Below are 21512 nucleotides of genomic sequence, written 5' to 3'. Positions count from 1 at the left end.
CGTACCAGGCTTAAACTGTTAAACTTAAAACTATCGATAGTTTTGTCGATAGTTTTTTAGAACTATCGATGTACGCGATAGTTTTTTACTATCGATACTATCGATAGACTATCGATGTTTAACGAACACTATTTTGTAGACTTGTGTGTGTAGAATAGATTGTAGAGTGGTCATCATCAAAAAGTTGTGATTAATTTTGTAAACCCTCATTTTTTTTTTTTCTTCTTCATTTTGCGTTTTGGTTTTCGTCTTCGTTTGTTCGTGTTTCGTCTTTGTGTCTCCGTCATCATCCTTCATCGCTATTCTCCTTCTACGATTGTTTTTAATATAATAATTGATTTTGACTTGCATCATTTTTGTTTTTTATTTTCGTCTTTATTTGTTAATTAAATGTTTTTTAAGCTAATAAATAAATAAATTATTTGTTTATATTTATATATATATTAGTGTCTTTTCTTGTTGGTTAAGTTTATCTCGTATAGTAGTTAATCAATTGAAATTTAGTTATACTATAGTGTTCTTTCTACCTTCGGCTTCGATTCATATATCGTTCGTTATTCGTGTCGTCAGTCGTGACCACCAAAGTGATACAGGTTTAAAAATATTTCTCATATTTTTTTTTTTTTTTTTTGTATAATTTTAATCCAGGCAACCTCTTTTTTTTTTTTCTCTCTGACTCTCGTCTCGTAAAAAATACAAATACAAAAATTACAACATCCACATCGCAATCGTTAGCAAGGTGAACAACAACAACAACAACCAACAACAACAAAAAGAAGCTAACAAATATTGTGCGTTGAATATTAAATGGCTGTTGTGGTTGTTGCAAAATTGCAAGTTAAAATTAATTATAATAATCTTGTATGGATGGACGACAAAAGCCAGCAACCAGCAGCAGCATTAGCACCACAGCAAGAGACACCAACAATTTGCATTTCCATTCCCATAACTGGAAACCAGAAAAAGAAACAATAATCTTACTCTAGTATTTTATCGTTGGTATGAAGAATTACTTCTTTCAATTTTTTTATGTTCTTAAGTTAAGTTATTATTTTTCTCGTACAGGTAACCAAAGTTGTTTTAAGATAAATGACCAATCGTCTGTTGATTCGTTGTTAAGTTATTTTGAGCCTGAGGTCAAGATTCAATCTCGGTGAATTACCTTCAAAACGCATCATTTTATTTTTGGAAAAGATGATGACTTAACGTCAACACACAAAACACTTTATTATTATTTTAAAGAAACTGAGACTCTGAGACATTGGCAACAAGTTATTATTATTATTACCAATTCCAACTTGATTCGAAACGAGTTTTTTTTTTTTGTTTATTATCTTCTCCATTTGAGATCTTAATCAAATGATTCCTAACATTTACCGAAAAACTACTTTATTTCTCATTGTTTTGTTGTTTTTTTTTCTACTAGGTAGGGTAAAGGCACTAGTATCCGGACAGTTAAGGTACTTTTGAACTTTGACGTCGAATAGTTTTATTGCTATTCAAGCTATAGCAAATATTTTGGTAGTTTCTTAAAGTTTGGCATTTTTGTAATAATGTTACATTCATTCACATAATTTTTAAATAAAACATTATAATTAAAAATAAAAATAATAAAAAAAGTTCGATTTGTACTAGTGTCCGGACGCAAAATTTAGTTTCCGGACAAATTTATTTTAGTATCCGGACACGATAATTTTGTATGAAATTATGGTTCTTTTTTCGTTTTTATGAACTAAAACATCTTTTTTTTTGAAACAAATATGAACATAACTCTAATACACAAAAAAATTTATAAAATAATTATAAGTTGAAAAAACAATTTGGTAGGTACTTTTAAAGGTTAAAATTGTTTTTAATAAAAGTTATCACTAAGCTATTAACAACAAGGACACACTAACAGCTTATATTTGTTAAAAGAAAAGAGAATTGAAGCACGGAACGAATATTTCCAGAACTCATAATTACTGAAGGTGACAACAAAATTTAGGGGTCCTCATTCCTTAATAACATCACATTGTAAACACCATATCAATATTTTTCATTATTGCTTCATTTAAAAGTAGTGAAAAATTCAGTTTGTAAGTGCTTGCCCTACATTTTTTGCATCCTTATCATGAACTGTTATCTCCCAATCAGATTAGGGGGATTTAAAGACACTAACGTGAGTCAACAGCATGATGTGGGTTGTGTTCGGTGGCAATGCGTACAAAATAACTAGATTTTGGAACAAAATTCACTTAACTTTAGTGTTAAATGTGACTTTTGTCCATCACAGGATGTTCCACTTTGTCATCAAGCATAAGGGCTAACTTAACTTCTGGTATATTTAACTTTATTTCTGGTACATTTAACTGATTTCTAATATACTTAACTATATTATGATTAAATAAACCAGAAGTAAAGTTATCCCTGGAGTTATGTTTTCTCCGTGTATAATTTTGCTAGTCTTTGGGTAGAGACAAAAGCTGGTTTCATCGCCATTTAATATCATACTCGAGTCATAAATGGAAATATATTCCTGGCCAGTAATTTTCAAATAATTTTAGAGCTATTCAAACCATTTTATAATGCACTCTTTTTTAAAAACTACTGTTCCTTGCCTACTAATGTTTTCAGCTTCTCTCAAAGTTAGAATTGGATTTATATAAATCCTTGTATCCTGTATGGTCTTTGATATGTTTTCTGAATTCATTCATTAAAAGATAGCAAGTTTAAAGATACAAAAACACTTTAAATTACATTAGAAACAAGATTGTCCGGCAACTGAATCTAGTTTTTCAGTATCCGGACACACTTATTTTAACTTAGGTAACCCTGTCCGAACACTGAAACATTGAGAGAGAAATGCAATTCACTTGCATTAAAACCCAAAATATGAACCAAACTACAATTTAAGAGCTTAAAAATGCGATTTTTCCATTTCCCCCATATTTTCAGTATCCGGACACTGTGTCCGGGAACTAAAAAATGTCTTAAATTTTAGTTTTAGTATCCGGACACTAAAAAATATTATTAAAAAAAAACTTTTTGACTATTTTTTTGATTAATTATCAAAATGTATCATATTTACTCAAAACTAACAGTTTCATTTTGTTATAAAATTAATAAACAGGCCTCAATTTTCTTAGTTTTTGCAAACGCTTTCACTATTTTTTTCTTACAAAATATCATATTCACGAGCTCACACCTGATGTCGGACACTCAATTGAAGTATATCTCTTAATTTATTCAGGTTATCTGCTTGAAACTTTGCATTTATATGTGAAATACATCAGAGAAAGTATATTTGCGCTTTTATTCGAATTTATTAGGATGATTTACCTATTAATAGCAAAAAAGTCACAAAGTGTCCGGATACTGGTGCCTTTACCCTACTGCCTTTTTGTATATTTATTTGACGTGGATAACATTTAAACAAAATTAAGTTTAATCATAATCATTCTGAACTTTGCAGACAATTTGTCTGCTGAGGTTTGGACAGCCACCAAAGTCGCAAAACTCGTCTGATTTAAAAAAAAAATTAAACGGCAATAGCTTTGTTTAATCAAAATCTAGGGGCGATATTTTTTTTAGTTTTTTTCTATTTATCTTGACAAAAAAATTGTTTATTTATTTTTTATTTATTTATTTGAAATTTATTTGGCCAATGGCCATTAAGGTCTAAAAGAAATTTACAATTTTTTAAAGTTACATTCAAATTTTTATCAGTAATTGAGGAGCGTTTTTTCAAAACTCAACAAGTGCATTTTTCAAATTTTTCAGGAGAAGGTTTTTTCTTTCCCATTTGAATACAAAGTCGAATTTTCAAAAAGTAGAAATGAGGAGTTGTTCTTTCTTGAACAGCTAATCGACAGGCTTAATTGCTATTTCAATATTTGGGAAGATTCGTCCGTATTTTGAACACGAAAACACCGCGTTTTTTCAAAACGCAACAAATACAGGTTTTTGTTGAGTTTTGCAAAAACGTTTATTTTTCTTTTAAATAAATAAATAGATAAATTAGTATTAAAAATCTTATTTATTAAAGAAATATATACATTGCAATGAACTTATATTAATATTAACTAAAATAAATATTGAATAAAAAAAAACATTATTTTTAATCGCCATAGTGTCTTTCCATATCCTCTGTGGACTCTTTAGCGTTTGCGAAGAGAACAGTTTCATAGAAGTCCTTGGCATCATCCGGAATAATAAAAAATTTCATTAGCTTCTGTACGTCAGCCATCTTTTTTTCCGAAACTTTGCTTTCTGGGGCAACTTTTTTAAATTGGCAGTTTTTGGACACGCTGGAAAACTGGCTTTTCAGAGGTGCAACCGTTACAGGAGATCCGCTGAAGGTGTCACTGACAGATAATGCTACTTTATTTCCCGTCTTGTCGTAGTATATCACTCTAGCTGAACTTATTTTGAAAGGCAACTTTGACCTTATAAGTTTTTTTTTAAATCCAGCTTGTAGTCGCACACGGTCCAGTCTTTTCCGATTTTTCTTACGGTTCCAATATTTTGAAGAACGTTGTAATATTCTTCAAGAGAAATGATGACTTCTTTCTTCCTATATTCCTTTTCCACTCGTCCAAACACACGATCTGGTGGCATGTAGCTGTGACCTCTTATTGGAAAATAGTGGGTTATATTTTTGAACATTTTGCTTTTTTCCAGAAAAGAGCATGGTGCAATCATCAAAATCGTGTTTTTATTTTGAGACACAAGAGTCAGAAAAAGTTTTTTTGGCTTTGGCCCAGATTGAGTCTTCAGGCTTCCTTCAAGCTTTTTTAAGTATAGTCCACAACAATGGATGCTACTTCGTTTGCTCCTCTTGGGCCATCCGTCCTTAGCCAAGTATAAAACGTTACGTTTTCTTTATCTTGGCTTTCCATGTGGTTGACGATTCCCATGTTGTAAAGCCACACTTGTCTTGAATAAAAGACTTCTCCAACAGAAAGCTTCGGTAAGGGTTGATTCTGTTGAAGGTCGAATACTATGTCCAGTGTTCTTTCGATTGGGTTGTTCATTATTTCATGAAACTTCTTCGCTCTAAGTTGAAGAAGCTTTTTATTGTTCTTGTGTTCCTCCAGTTTTGTGATTCTTCTTTGCACGTTGATATCTGGACATCATACTCTTTGCATGCCGAACATGTGTCCGTGTGCAGATTAAATTCCGAGTAAAAAATCTTTTTATATTTGGATAGACTGCACTTTTGTTTTCCAGTTTTCTCTTGTTCCGATACAAAAGTATTGAACATTTTTTTAAGAGTCAGCTCTGGTGGTAGATAGCTTCTTTTGGATTTTTTTTCTGGAATAATGACTTTCGCGGCAGTAGAAAGATGAAATGTGAGTTCTAACAGCAGTTGTTATTTCAGAATCAACGGGGATAGCCCTGTTTCCTCCTCGTCGCTCTCTTGCGATGCCCATTTCATGCCCATATAATTCTAATTGCTTTCCAACCACAGGCAAACTTTGTGGAGTTTTGCAAAAACGAGCCATTTTGTTGAGTTTTGGAAAAACCTCCAATAATTTTGTTGAGTTTTGCAAAAACCTCCAGTAATTTTGTTGAGTTTTGAAAAAACGCTCGATTTTAAATATTTTTTAAATTAAAACTGTTCACTTTTTTAACATTTTTATTTTGTCATCTTGTGCGCCTAGTCGTGCCAATAACTCATTTACGCAAAAAATGCGTTTGTTGTGTTTTGAAAAAACGCTCCTCAATTTAAGTAAAATAAAAAGTATTTAACATTAAATATTTGATTTTGCATAAATGATTACTTGATTTTTAAATTGATCTAAATTGTTTATATTTCTTATATTCAGTGGAAGATTATTATATGCTTGTAGTCCCATATAGATTATACTAGATTGTGCTCTTGTCGTTCTCGTTCGAATGATGTTGAATTCTTCAATGTTTCGCAAACTATATTGTATATTTCTATTTTCAGGTATTATTGATTTAAGATATTCAGGACACATATTGTGTTTTATTTTGAAAACAAACACCATTGCCATCATGAAAAGTCTTTGATTTATATTTAACCAATTTAATGATTGTAGCATTGCAGTTGAAGAGGAATAACGATCACATTTTAATATAACACGCATGGCTTTGTTTTGAAGTTTTTGAATTCTCATTTTTTGTGTTATGTTACATGTAAAGAGGAGACTTGCACAGTATTCAAAATGAGGTTTTACAGTCACATTAAAAACTTTTATTGCACTATCTTTTGATATATTTCTTCGGGTTCTTCTAAGAACTCCTAGTTTTTGAGATACTTTATTGCATATTAAGTCTATATGTTCATTAAAAGATAATTTATTATCTAGCACAACACCAACATATTTGATAGATGATACTTCTTCTAAGTTTTGGTTATTGATTTGAATTTGAGAATTTAATTGGGACAGGGAGACAGGTTTATTGAGTATCATAAATTTTGTTTTTGAAGTATTAAGAATAAGTTTATTCATGTTAAGCCACGTAAAAATATTGTTTAAATCACTTTGAATTTGTTCAATCACAGTTTTGATATCTTTTCCACTTAAATCAATTAAACTATCGTCTGCAAATAGGACCAATTTGGAATACTTTTTCCATATCATTGATGTACAGAAGAAAAAGAAGCACTCCTAGGATTGTTCCTTGTGGAACTCCAGTAGCAACTGTTGCAGAGTCTGAAATGTTGTTATTTACAGACGTTTTTTTAGTTCTGTCATATATGAAATTTTTCAACCACTTTCGTTCTGTGTTTCGTATACCATATTTTTCTAATTTGTTTAACAATATTTTGTGGTCAACTGTTTCAAAGGCCCGTTTAAGATCTAAAAACACGGCAACCACACAGTTCTTGTCACTGCAGAGAGTTGAGCTTGCCAAAAACCACACTAAAACACCAAAAATGTATTCGAAAAATTTTGGACTTTCGTCACAACTGTAATAATGGACCGATTTTCATAAATTACATGAATACAATTTTGGTGTTTTTGCAGTTTTTGGCTATAACTTTTTTTTGTTAAGATAAATAGAAAAAAAAAAAATCAAAATATATCGCCCCTAGATTTTGATTGCCGTTCAATTTTAAAATCATTAATTTTATGATTAATCATCATTAATCATAATAATAATAAAATAACTACAGTGCTGCTAAAAACATTCCGGATTTTTTTTTTGTCATTCTCATCAAATAAAATTTTAAAACACAAAACTGGAACAAAATATTGTTTTAATATTTTTTCTAGGTCGTTCATAGTCATCAATTAAGCAATTTCAACAGATAATATCGATCTTTGACACATACAAAAAATTTAAAAATTGAAAAATGAAGTAAAGCCAGAATTGAGGCTGTGAAAAACTAACCGGATTTTTTAATGTTAATGTTTAAAGTTAATATTTTATTGAGAAACCTTTGTTTTCGAAAACTGCTTGGCACCAACGAGACTTGGACTCGGCCAAATTATATAAAGTAGAACGAAGAATATGCTCCTAGTCATTTTTCAAAGCTACAAGTACGTTAGTTGCTGAGGTGTGCTTTTCTTCTCTACCTGGCACTTAAAGATGACCCACAAATTTTCAATCGGGTTCAAGTCGGATAATTGTTGCTGCTTTGTCAAACCAGGAGTGTTTTCTACCCCGAAATACTGTTTTACGAGCTTTTAAGAATTTTTGGCATCTTAACCTGCAGGAAAAGCCAATGTAAAGGCATTTCTTTCTCCTTTTATGGAGCCATTATCGACTCCAACATCTCTCCATTCTGGAAATGACCCATAAATCCGTTGATTTAGTGTAACGGGGTAGAGCCTGCAGCTGAAAACACCACAAACCATCAATGATCCTCTCCTGTGCTTCACGGCAGGGAGCACATTTTTTTAGGTTTCAAACATGTCCATGTTTTAGCGCCTGGCTGCCATTTTACAATCGGAATAGAACAAGTTAAAATTGCTTTTAATCATTGAAAAAACATATTTTTCCGTTTTGTTATCGAGCAATTCAGATGATTTTTTGTAAATACAAGCATGATGAAGTATTTTCATTTTAAAATTTAAAGTTTTTCTTAAGATCCTTTCATTGCCTACTTTTTTAGACAATGCTTAGCATTAAGGAATGGCCTTTTTCGGAAAGAGATTAAGACCAAATCTCTCAAAGCCTTCCTTACTGTACTTGATGTTGAAGGCAGATTAATCTCCTCACAAATCGATTAAGAAGTCACAAAAGGATCTCTTATTAAAAACCTCTTTATTCGCATATCAGTTTTTAGGAATATATTTTGTTATGGCATCCACCCTAGTGATCTGCTTTAACTGATTTTTTTCCTTTTTACTGTTTGACGATATCATACTCGCTTGACGTTGCAATTTACAACATCCCAAAGGGGAAAACATTTGGTTTTATTTCGACTAAAAAGTGTTCTACGACTTAGTAACGAATTTTATGACTAGAATGCGTTTTTTCCGTTATTCCATTAAATAATTTATACAATTCACAAAGCTAACAACTTTGTTTGTCACTGCAAACAAAAAAATTTCAGAAGTGACGCTTAAACCCGTTACCTTAACACCGAGAATCGAAATCCTTGAAAAATCCGGTTAGTTTTGCACAGACGAAATTCTGACTTTCCTTCATTTTTCGATTTTTTAAATTTTTTAATTGTATTAAAGAACTTTATTATGTGTTCAAATTCCTTAACTGATATATTAAGGATCTAGAAAAAATATTAAAACAATATTTTGTTCTATTTTTGTGTTTTAAAATTTTATTTGATGAAAATGACAAAAAAATCCGGAATGTTGTATATAGTTTAAAAAACTAAAAATTTAATTGACTTATAGGAAATGGTTAGATCAAAAAGCGTCGAGCGCTTTATCAAAAACTTTATATAAGTACGCTCTACACTTTTTGATCTAACCATTTCCTTTAAGTCAATTAAATTATTTTATAGTTTTATTGCGCGATAAAAGCGTAGTTTTAGTTTTTTAAACTTTATATTTTATTTTTTACTTATTAGTCTTATGATGATCAAAAGTAGGTTCAATTCGACTTGGGTTCTATTAGCCTCCAAAGCCCCTCTCTTTCGCTCGTACCAGCAAAACCTACATTTTTGCATCCATACTGCATACTAGGCTGTGCCATTTTAAGGCAACTTTCGATTTTTCAAATAAAAAACAGGCTCAATATTTTTGAAAATACTAAGCAAATAGGTAGTTTTAATATTTAGAGGTGTCTTTTTCTAGTTTTCCATTTAAATAACATGAGAAAAAAATCATTTTTTTCTTCTAATTTTTGTAAGGCATTGTAAAAATAAACTGTAATATTATTCTTACAGTAAATTGAGCGCTCTACAAAAAAGCTCTTATTAAAGTTTTTCAACTTTAAAATATATAATGCGATTTTATCTTAATTTTTGTTGCGTTTTTTGACGAAATTACTTGGTTTTTTCAAAAAATTAGGCAAACTTTTCGAATTTTTTGTATTCTATAATGTTACAAAAATTAGAAAAAAAAAAGATTTTTTCCCATGTTATTTATATGGAAAATAGAAAATTAGAAAAAGGCACCTCTATATTAATATTAAGAGCTCATTTTTTGAGAGACTACCTATTTGCTTCATATTTTCGAAAATATTGAGCTCGTTTTTTATTTGAAAAACGAAAGTTTCCTCAAAATGGGGGGATGTTTCAACTAGTAATGGGAACTATCGAATGTTTTGAACTATCGATAGTTAGTAACTGAATGATTTGAACTATCGAATAGTTCATTCATTCATTCGTATAAAAGTTATCGAATAAACTATCCGATAAAAAAAACTATTCGAATGAAAAAACTATCGAATAAAAATAGTAACGAAATGAATGAATACCTATTTTACAACTATCGATAGTTTGATAGTTTTTATTCAATAGTTCCCATCACTAGTTTCAACCCCCCAATGCCCTTCCCCAGAGTCCGGACCACTAAAATATTGTATAGTCATCAGACCTACATATTTATACAAAGTTTCATTGCGATACGATAATTGAAAGTAGGCTGAAATTGATTTCGGGTATTTCGACCCCCCAATGCCGCTCCTCAGGATCCGGATTACCAAAATATTTTGTTGTCATCCATACTACATATATGTTTCAGTTCGATACGATCATTATTGGAAGTGAGTCAAAATTAAGTTCCAAGATTTTAGTACATTATTGTTAATTAGTTAGTTACAAGTGAAGCTAATAATAAAAAAAAGGGTATTAAGAAAGATAGCCATTTAGTAGGTAAATATTTGTTTTTAACTAGCACCCGCACCAACAGCAGATCAAGAGACACCAGTGCAAGCACCAACAATTCCCATTTCCATTCCCATAACTGGAAACCAGAAAAAGAAACAATAATCTTACTCTAGTATTTATCGTTGGTATGATGATGAATTTCTTTCAATTTTTTTACGTTGTCTTGTTTTTCTTTTTTGTTTAATTTGAATGATTTATTTCTCGTACAGGTATGAAGTTTGTTTTAAGATTAATGACCAATCGTCTGCCATTTGGTTGTTAAGTTATTTTGAGCCTGAGGCCAAGATTCAATCTCGGTGAATTACCTTCAAAACGCATCATTTTATTTTTGGAAAAGATGATGACTTAACGTCAACACACAAAACACATTATTATTATCTCAAAGAAACTGAGACTCTGAGACATTGGCAACAAGTTATTATCAGTAACGTATTGAGGGGAGGGGGGCTCAGGTCCCCCAAACCTCCAAGATCATGTTATTATTTAGCTGATTTCATCATAATGTACATTAGGGTGGAGTGAAACTTCAATTTTTTTTTTCTTGTACATACCAGGGACGGGTACCATTGGAGATCAAAAAAGAGCATAACAAATCTCAGTCCGATCAAAAAATCACAACGCCCTTGAAAATTTTCACCCTTAAATTTAGCAAAACTTCTTATCAATCTCAAAATGTCGTATTTTATCGTCATAAGTATATTTACTTATTTTTTCAAAAATAATATTTTGCTCAAAGATATTGGAAATAGAAATTTTTGATTTCTCAAAATCTTAGTAGTCAACATAACAATTAGTTTCTTTAAGCAAAAAGAATTTCATTGAAAATTAGTGTTTGAGACTTTCACGTTATGCATTTCACTTTTTGCGCCATTCAATTTCCGAAAGAGAAATTAGGTATTCTGCATTTTTTCTCACTCATTTAGATTTTCTGATCGAATTCAATTGACCTTGTTTCTGTTCGTGAATTTGGTGCTACTAAACCACTTTCAGTACAGCGCTTCACTCTCGATCAAAGATGAATAAAAAAGAGAGAACAATTTTTCATACACTTACCCTCTAAAAAATGTTTGAAAAATTTTCCAGCCCCCTACAAATTTTGTCTGCATACGCCACTGTCTGAGACATTCGCAACAAGTTGTTATTATTACCAATTCCAACTAAACGAGTTAAATTTTTTTTTTCTTTACTATCTTCTCCATTTGAGATCTTCATCAATGATTCCTTCCATTAACCGAAAAACTACTCTATCTCTCATTGTTTTGTTGTTTTGTCTACTGTCTTATTGTATATTTATTTGACGTGGATAACATTTAAACAGAAATTAAATTTAATCATAAAAAAGATAGCCATTTAGTTGATGGGTATTTTGTTTAACTAGTCCCAGCGGAAGGTGATTTCATTATACAATACAAGTCTTGTTTAGTTTAATAAATTGGTTGGTTACCAATGGCTCGTCTACAGTCGAAGTACTTAAAATTGAAGGTCAACTATATTGGGTTCTTCTATTAAAAGTTAAGGTGGCAGTAGGCAGTTGTTTTGCGTTATTCGAGTTAGTCATTTTTATTTATAATATCGTTTATCTCGTAGTTTAGTTTAGAAGTGAAATTTAAAACTTTTTAATATTTAAAACAAAAAGTGTATGTCTACATTCTCGAAAAATGTGTAAGGCATCTGTACAAATGGGACAAATGTATTTGATTACTGTAATTTGATGCAACAATAGCTAAGCTAATGATCATCGTGCGTCGCGCCGCAGCGATCTACTTAAAAAGTCAACAAACTAGAATAGTTAATTTATGATATTTATTTTCTTTTTAATTAAAAGTTAATATTAATAAAGTAAAATACATTCTAAATCGGTTATAAAAAAACCCCCATGAGAATAAAGTAAATATTATTTGTTTTTTTTTTTTTTTTTTTTACGATCCAGATCTGATACAGACTATTCTCTTTATTTACAAGCTGGCAATGAATTTTCAGATCTTTATAAATTGCTGTATGATTCCTATATTGAGAAAATGCAAAATGATATTATCGCAGACACCCAAATGTTTTTGCAGTTCATAAACTTAAAAAATAAAGCAGATAGTTATCCTACAATTTTTAAATATTTATTTTGCCTTGTTTTTTTCCAATGACAGTTTTGAACAAAATCTTTCCTATTTGTTTTTTTTTGATAATATTATATTATTTATATAAGGGGGTTCGTTATTTGGGTTTTTTTTTCGAGAATCAAGTTCCTTAGTGGAAAAACTGTTTCTAAATAATACAAACAAAATCCTTAATTTTTTCAGATTTTTATTTTAACACTAGATGGCGCCCCATGAGGGTTAAAGTTTTTTCTCATTTAAAATAGGTATGTGTTGACTTATGAGGCAAAAAATGGTTTATACCTTTTTGAAAACGTTGTTTAATGTAGACAAGAACCTCATCAAAAATTTTTGATTTAAGGCACGTCATTTCCTTTGATTTTTTTAAAGTAATTTTCTAATTTTATATGGGGTTTTCCGAATTGTACTGGGAGACTAGGCAGTTGAAATAAAAAATCGCAAAAATCAAAGAATTTTTTTTTTCGCTATTTAGAACAAAACAAATTGATGGCAATCCACAGTGATGAAATTTCGGCAAAAAGCATTATAAGGACCACCTTAATATACATATACTATTTGAATAATTGCAACCAAGCGTTTTTAATATCTATAAATATTAGTGTTGATGATATGGCCCAGACGATTAACAAATGTGCAATTAATTTGGCTAAACCTCTTTTTCAAAAATCTATATTTTCCAACGATGTGGAAAGATCCGCTTATAGGTGACCAAATATTTAATTTTTTAAGAACTAAAACATTAAACTAAGCACTTTAAATACAAATTTAGCAGATGTATTCGGCGGCACGAGTACGATAACTTAGGCGACAAGAATTAATAACGGTATTCTGTAGAGGAGATCAATACAATCATTTTTTGCTATGGGAGGGGGGTCTATCTCCCCCCGTTCAGGCGGGAGGGGCAATTTTCTAAAATATGACGAAAAAATAAAAAAAAATATTAAAAAACAAAGGCAACACTTACAGTTATGAATGAAACTTTTTTCAAAAACCAGAATTGTACACATAATTCTATCTTTTAAATCAATTGTTTTTGAAATAATCGATTTCAAAGTCAAAATTTGTGAAAAAAGTTTGAAAAAACACATTGAATACTATTTTTATCAAGACTGTAACTTTAAATATGAAATTAATCGATGAAATAAACTGACTCAATTAATTTCTTATCAAATAGGTACTGAATGTTTTTTTTTTTTTTTTTTTGTTTCAAAGTAAAAAATCTCAGCAGCGCGCAAATTTGCGCAGCTAAATATTTTGCACTTGGCTGAACAATTTTTTGGTGTAAATATCCTATTCGACTAAATGCATGGACTGGTATGAATTTTCTTGTAGCTATAACAAACAAAGCTGCAATAAACATAGGTTTTATTGTTCGAACAGGGAAGTTTCTAAAAACCCACAAACATTTATATCGTTGTTTAATTCACTGGTTCGAAGCACTCTTGAGTACGCATCTTCTGTTTGGAACCCTATTTATAAAACATCCTCCGATAAAATTGAAAAGCAACAAAAGAATTTTACCAGATATTTAGAATACAAAGTGTTTAGGCAACATTCGACTTATGAAATGAAATCCTTAACCGGTTCAAAATGATTTCTTTCAGAGATCAGAAATAACAGTCAACCTTTATTTTCAATTGGTTTCTCTCTGAGAGTTACCATGTTGCTTGAAATACGTTTCGGTTAAGGTTTGAGATTTATTTTTAAAAATAAAAAATAAAGGTTATCGGTTGACATTTTTACAAAAAAATAAATGGAAAAGGTCAACCATTAACCGTTTTCGCTGAAAATAAATCAAAAATGGTCAATTCAAAGGAAAATGTCGAATATGTCAAGAATGTCTTTATTTTGCAAAAATAAATATGAAAAGGATGTTTTTTTCTAAGTTTATGTATTAAATAATGTATGAACTAAATAGACTCTCAAAGTTCTTTAGACCCAAGATTATATCTCTTTTCGTTTAAAGCTGAAACACAATCACGCTTTGCCAGACGCGTCATTGCGTTACGTTGAGAAATCCTCAAAGCGCGCTTCTGTCACTTTGACTTCGAACAGCTGATTGAAACAAAAAATCTGCTGTCAAATAAAAAAAAAAACACAGTCACTAACAAAATTATTGGGCCAGGTCTTTATCTTGATTTAATTGTGGAAAAATGAAAAACAATATTAATGCGTTTAAAAAATGCATAGAAATTTGTTTATTCTTTAATCCTATAGTTATAAAAACAAAACCAATCAAAATAAATTGTTTTTAACAATAAAACTCAGTCTACAACATCATTTAACTATTTTTGTTTTCAATACGTAAATTGTTTTGATTTAAAATATCTCGATGTCGTTTTTTTGTGCATAATCTATATAGAGAAATTAAAAAACACACCTAGGTTTGCAATAATTTATTTGTTTTTATTCACATTTGGCGCAATAATAATGTGGGTGACTGTAACTATGTCTGATAAATGTCAGAAAGCGAGCAAAAGTTCAGTCTGGTTGAACTTTTGCTCGCTTTCTTACGTTTCCTTACGTTTGTCAAAAAAGCGTACGTAAGAAAAGCGTCATTGTGGGAGGTTACACAGATTTCGTATGGTTGAACTTTTGGCAGTTGTCAAAATCGACGGCAAAGCGTGATTGTGTTTCAGCTTTTAAAGTAAAATCTAAAGACGAAAATGTGTTTTCCACTGTGATTTGAGTCGCTGGGACGACAAGTACAACCAATGCAATTTCGAATATTTCAGGAGACCGATGTTCTAATATCTAGGTCAAAGCGTTCAGCTTCCAGAAGCGTTTTCGCCCGCCCAACTTCAAACGGCTATATCTCGGAATTTTGAAAAAAAAAAGAAAAACATTTTTTGATGCCAAAATGTAGCGGGGACTCTAACCTACATTTGGGTACCACTCCCGTCCCTGTAGGTGCACGCGTTCTCAAACCGGGAGAACTTAAAAGTAAAAAAAAAAGTTAAGTCCGATTCTGAAAAAATAGGCATGATGTGGCGGTTTAACATGGAAGAGGATTTTTTAAAAATCTGACAATGTGCAAAGCGTAGGCCCATGACACAAGCTATCATTTGGCATCACTCCCAAAAATTGCTCTCAAGTGGTTTAGCTTCCAGGAGCGATCAAAGATTCGGGGATTTTTCGAAAAAAAAAATTACCCCAACTTTCAAACGCGATTTTCTCGGAATTTTGAAAAAAATCCAAAAACCCGATTATACCACTATCGGGTAGCTGAGAATATAAGCTTTCATACGGAACCACTCCCCTGTCTCTAAGAATTGATACATTTGCAGATGAGATTTATTTTTTTCTCTCATCGATAAATCTCACTGGTTGACCGAAACAAAAAAAAATGCAAAATAAAGGTTTCTCTCAGACCTTGACCGAAATTTTTCTGTCTCCAAAGTCAGAAAACTCTTTTGGACCAAGAAAAATTGCCTAGACAAATAAATGGGAGTGACAAACGAATGAAAACTCTCCAAATATTCTGGCACAGGTAAGAATTTCGTTGCCTAAGCTGCGTAAGCAAAATTTTCATTTACGATTTCGTAGGCTTTAATTTTTAAAATGTTTCGTCAATTATTTAGTTCCAGCTTGTGTTTGTCATGCTGAAAAGCTACACCAGGAACATTTTTTTTTCGAATAATGAACAACATATGGAAGAGTAAAGAACCCAGCTAAGTTTCAAAACCTTTAAGGACATGTTAAAAGTTGACTTACAGATTATACAATTTCAAAATCATTTAAAATATAATTAAAATGTTAAAAAATAGCTCTCCCGATTTTGATTTAAAAAAAAATATTTTTTTTTTAAGTTATTAACAGTACTCAGAAACCGCTTTCTTGATTTCTGATTTCGTAAACGACTTAAATGGTTTCAACGAAAATGCTTCCATAAAATCGTTAAGGAAATCTTGATATCAAAACAAGGAAAAATCAATATTTTCAAAACGATCCAATGAGTTTTGTATTTGTCCAGGGTTTCTCTTCCAGAAATATGGTCACCGCATCTATAGGGCATGTATTGGTTTCATATAGAAACAAAAAAATTCGAGATTTTAATCAAAACCAACATTCATAACTGTAAGTGTTGATGATTAAGATAAAAAAAAGTGGTTTTCGTCATGCCGTCCGTCGGTCTGTGAGTCTGTGCGTGTGTGCGTCCATCTGTACACCGAGCTAGGGCCTAAACGGATGGATTTGCTTGAAACTTGGTAGCATAGGTACTCTTAGTGAGGTGGAGGAAAACGACATAAGTCAAAATAGTAAATACACTATCTCAAAAAGTATAAACCAATAGTGTGGAAACCATTATATGGAAATAGATTCAACAAAATCTATCATCTCGTTTACATATTCCAATAGTACCTATCATTGTTTGGGGTTGAAAATAAATTTCCATTACAGACATTTTGGCAGTAGGATGAAGATGAATAATGCAAATAAAAGCCCTAACTTAATCATTGCTCATTTGAATAAAAAACTATTATATGAGTCATTTTCTTAAAGCCTTTTGCTTGTTAACAAAATGAGTTTTATAATTATGGAATTATAAACATTATTTATATCAGAACTTTATAATTCTAATAATTTGTTTTTTTTTTTTTGTCTATTTCTAGGCTTTTATACACTCAATGCAATTGAATTGTAAGTGGTTATTAGTGTGTAAAACAAAAACAAAACATAAAATTAAATAATATACAATTCAACGCTATATTAAAGAATAATAATAAATAAATTATTTAATTACAATTAAATTAATAAATAAATAATTAAATATAAACAATAAGAACACATAAGAAAAAAACAATTTTAAATGAAGTGGCCAGAAGCTAACGTAATTTTGCAATTAAAACATCAGGAACCCAATTTCGAGAAGCTTTTAAATTCAAGTTTAGTTGGTGTCGAAAGTTATCGCCGACTGCATGAGTTTCTCTTAATTTATCACACCAACTATAGGCATCATCTTCTTCATCAGTATTTTAATCATCATAATCCAGAGCCAGAAAATAACAATAAAAACAACAACAACAACAACAACAACTGCTGCATACGCCTCAATCAAAAAAATATTAAACGAAAATCAACATTTTCAACACCAACAACAATTCTAGTTAACCAAGGGAACATAAATAATAATACAAGCTGCAACCGCCTCATCAATTTCAACCTTCATCAACATCAACATAAACATAAACAAACAAATAAACGACGACATTCTATTACGAATAGAAAATATTTTATTAAAAGACCTTGGATAAAATCTTTCAAATAAATACAAAGAGTATTCTTTAAATAAAAACCATAACAATATTAAAAACTAACAATCAAAAATTAAAATTCCAAAAAATACAAACATGGCAGGTCTTCAAAATGGACGAATTTTGAGATTTCTAATTGTAATTGGTGCTGTGGTATTGACAATTTTCGTTTACGCCTCCTATTATTCAAATACATCAATGGGAATGTCTAGCCATCTAAGGACATCGCCAGCAATTGTTTCTTCGTCTTTGTCCATGTCAGAGAAATATTTAATTCATAATTTAAGTGATCTGAATGCGAATGGAATTGCGAATGGCGTATCAAATAATTTACTTGTTAAAAATAATAATATTAATAATAATATATTTGTTGATGATTTAAACAAAGGCGGTGGCGGCATTGGCATTCGAATGATTGATGGCGATTTAAATACTCCAAACGATAAACTTAAATACTCGCATCTTAACAATAATAGTAATACCAATACTAATACCAGCAACCAAAACAAGAGCAAAAACATGACGAACGATAGCAAAAAAAATACTGATGCAGCACAAAAATCTATTGAAGGAGATTCAAGCTTTTGTAAGTAAAAAAAAAAACAAAAAAACCTCAATCTCACAGGGAAATGTATTTGGGAAAAGAGCTCCCAATCGAAAAATTTTTCAAAATATCCTTCCTTTTCCGTTTTAGTCTTGTTCCCTTTTTATTACTACTGATGAACAAGCGAAAAGAGAGCAACATTTTTGGAAGCTTTTTCCCAAACACATTTCCCTGTGAGTTTTCATTCAGACCAGGATTGATTACTAAATTAAAACAAAGTTTTTAGACCTGCTAAGAAGAGCACTGCAGTTAGCTAGCAAGGGTTGGGTGAATCCAAACATGGCCGCGTATTCCCATGGTTGAGGCCACACTGCACCAACATCTGCAGCATATAGTTTTTGTTAGTCAGGCCTGATTTATGTTTTTGTTGCAGACGAGGTTAAGTTTCGGGGGCAAGATCTGCCCTCGTCCTGGAACGTTCCTGGAACTTAACATTGATTCGATTTCAAACTTAATACTTTTCCCTACCAATCCATACCGCTTCTCTTGCTTCGTAACTACTTCTCTATTTCAATAAATGGCAGGAATATGCCTGTGTGGATCATTTCACAATATATTTTAGGAAATACATTGGAGCGTTAGTACAATCGTCTTTCTGCTTTGTTGCATTAATGAACGCATCAATTTTGCAGAATGTTTGCAATCTTAAGCAGGCAATTTCCAGGATTCAGAATTTTCACAAACGTCAGAAAAAATAATAAAAAATGACCATAGAATGAGTTTTGTTTAATAAGACAGAAAATTTGTAAACCGTGTAACATTAGGGTGGCGCATAGAAAATACTTTCTTCTACTTAAAATAGTGGAATAAAACACAAGCGTGGTTCACATTTGAAACAAATTTTATCTATAGAAAAAAAAAAATGTTTTTAATTAGGGTGTTCAGAAAAGTTTTTTTTTGCATTTAAAAAAAAATATTAGTTTTATGCAGAAGATGTTTTTTAAGTGCATTTTATGGCATAGTTATATTGAATTTATATCAAATTAATTTAATCGATTTTGGATGAAATCTTAGAGTATTCTGAGCCCACTAAAGAGAATATACTCAATTTTACATTACATATATTTCATAAACCATGTTTTCTCTGTGGTGAAAATCATTTTTTTTTTTTTTTCAATTACCTAATCAAAACAAAATTTGAACCAGCCTAATGGCAAATTTTTTTTCTTCTATAATTTGGTTAAATAATATTCACATTGATTTTTTTTTTTGGGAATTTCACAAGCAACTATAGAAGATAACATTTTTTAGAGCCACCCTAATGCGAAAATTTGCAATCAATTTTTTATCTCAAAAATCACTATTTAGAAATTTTCGGTGTAATTAAAATACAAATTTTTCGAAAAATGAAAAAGAAATATTTTTTGCACCACCCTAATTAACAGTTTTGTTTCCCAGTTTTTTTTTTTAACAATATTTACTTTTATTAACAACAAAAATATCGAATGAAGAGTCAAATAAATTTCTATCAAATTTTGGCTGTGCAATCTGCCCGACGACGTTGACGACATAATGACGTTTTTGAACAGCAGGAACTACAGATGGACTAAGTTAGTACGATCGCAGATCTGACTTTATAAAAACGTCTAACGCAGGTCTAAGTTAGGCAGACATTTATGAAAACACCCTTCAGTATAACGAACTATATAAAGTCCCCCTCTTGCCAAAGTGTAATAAGCAAGCACCCAGCATGAACTCTCAATTTTTTATTGAACTTATCATTAGCCTTAATATGACTACATTCCAGATTTCACCCTTTCCCAAAGCCTGCTTCAATTAAATAATGAATGAACTCTTAAACTGCTGAGTATCTCTTAAATAAGTTAAACCTTATTTTTCTCTCTTCGTTTCAGTCACTAATTCATCATTAGGCATACAAGACTCTGACACAATTTTGATACCAACCTCGAATATTCAGACGCTTATTCTGAACGCTGATAAAATTTTGAAAAATTTAACAACATCACCGACCGGTTTGTAAACTATCTAATATTCTTAACTTAAAATTATATTATAATTTGTTTGCCTCCAGGTAATCCAAATTTGCAACTGGTGGACTCGCAGTCGCAACAGCAACAAGAGCAGCAAAAAAATAAGCAACAGACAAATCATTCAAAGTCACTTGGTCAATCATCGCTTGCACAACCACCGTCCGTTCTAATACCAGCCAATCGTATGAAATCGTCGTCCGGAGGAGGAGGGCAAGCAGCAATTATTGATCCAACTCAAGGCATTCCAACGAGAGACATATACGAATCCGGACATCTGGATGTGAGCCCATTGCTCTGTCCTGACGAAGGTGAATCCATAAAATTATTGATAATAATAACATCGGCGCATTCCCATCAGGATGCTCGCCTATCAATTCGGCAAACATGGGGCCATTATGGTACACGCCGTGATGTTGCCATAGGATTTATTCTTGGTCGCACCAATAATCAAACACTAGAAAATGCTCTCAACCAAGAAAATTACATTTATGGAGATTTAATTAGAGGGCACTTTGTAGATAGTTACAATAATCTAACATTAAAAACAATTTCTGCCCTCGAATGGGTCGATCAAAATTGTCCACAAGCTAAATTTGTACTTAAAACTGATGACGATATGTTTATAAATGTTCCCAAATTAATGGCTTTCTTAGAAAAACACCAAAAAGACAAACGCGTTATATATGGTCGTCTCGCAAAAAAATGGAAGCCAATTCGTAATAAAAAATCAAAATATTATGTTTCCAGTGGACAATTCGCTGCAATGATATTTCCACCTTTTACAACGGGACCAGCCTATGTAATGAGTGCTGATGTTATACACGATTTGTATATTAAAGCACTGCAGCAGACTTATCTTAAGTTAGAGGATGTTTTTACAACGGGCATTGTTGCCCAGCAACTCGGCATCAAACGAATACACGTTAATGAGTTTCTTAATAGAAGGATCGCTTTCAATCCTTGCAATATTCGAAAAACTATAAGCGTGCATATGATTAAGTCAAATGAACAATTTGATCTGTGGAAGAAACTGCTTGATCAATCGACAAATTGTAAATAGTTATTATTATTATTATTATTATTGAAAAAAAAAACTGAAGTAATAAAACAATTATAAAAAAAATTTATATGTACTCCCTTTTATTTACTTACTTTTTTGCTTAACTCTTTTCGAAATTTTATTCCATGGACACAGTGATAGAAATACCTACTATAGCAACAGGCAACTCTACAAAGAAGCAAAAACCATGTAGGAAATATCGCCAACCATTCAAATAAGCTGACTATCCATCTACA

The 21512-nt window shown here is 31.2% G+C and overlaps 2 protein-coding genes across 4 annotated transcripts in view; both read left to right on the top strand.

The window, feature by feature from the left end:
• The window catches only part of LOC129920542 (vacuolar protein sorting-associated protein 29), a 501662-nt gene that overhangs the window by 461345 nt on the left and 18805 nt on the right, over nucleotides 1–21512 (top strand). The gene's annotated exons all lie outside the window — the stretch shown is intronic.
• On the top strand, nucleotides 213–21293 carry LOC129920534 (acetylgalactosaminyl-O-glycosyl-glycoprotein beta-1,3-N-acetylglucosaminyltransferase). Of its 3 annotated transcripts, XM_056001848.1 has the most exons (5): nucleotides 213–593; nucleotides 736–999; nucleotides 16980–18207; nucleotides 20079–20198; nucleotides 20258–21293. In XM_056001848.1, the coding sequence occupies exons 3-5, from the start codon at nucleotides 17718–17720 to the stop codon at nucleotides 21274–21276; spliced, it is 1629 nt and encodes a 542-aa protein (XP_055857823.1). In that variant the 5' UTR covers nucleotides 213–593; nucleotides 736–999; nucleotides 16980–17717; the 3' UTR covers nucleotides 21277–21293. The 3 variants fall into 3 exon arrangements, with proteins under 3 accessions (XP_055857823.1, XP_055857825.1, XP_055857824.1); XM_056001850.1 differs by lacking the exon at nucleotides 736–999; XM_056001849.1 differs by lacking the exon at nucleotides 213–593 and having other exon boundaries at nucleotides 649–999.

This window comes from Episyrphus balteatus, chromosome X (assembly GCF_945859705.1).
Source record: "Episyrphus balteatus chromosome X, idEpiBalt1.1, whole genome shotgun sequence".
Classification (NCBI taxonomy): Eukaryota; Metazoa; Arthropoda; class Insecta; order Diptera; family Syrphidae; genus Episyrphus; species Episyrphus balteatus.
The sequence above is the reverse complement of the archived record's forward strand: the minus strand, read 5'-3'. Positions and strand labels throughout refer to the sequence as shown.

Coding starts and splice junctions, on each gene's coding strand:
- LOC129920534 (XM_056001850.1), top strand. CDS start 17,718: ATGGCAGGTCTTCAAAATGGACGAATTTTGAGATTTCTAATTGTAATT. Junction 18,208..20,078: donor TGAAGGAGATTCAAGCTTTT/GTAAGTAAAAAA, acceptor TCTTCGTTTCAG/TCACTAATTCATCATTAGGC. Junction 20,199..20,257: donor TTTAACAACATCACCGACCG/GTTTGTAAACTA, acceptor GTTTGCCTCCAG/GTAATCCAAATTTGCAACTG.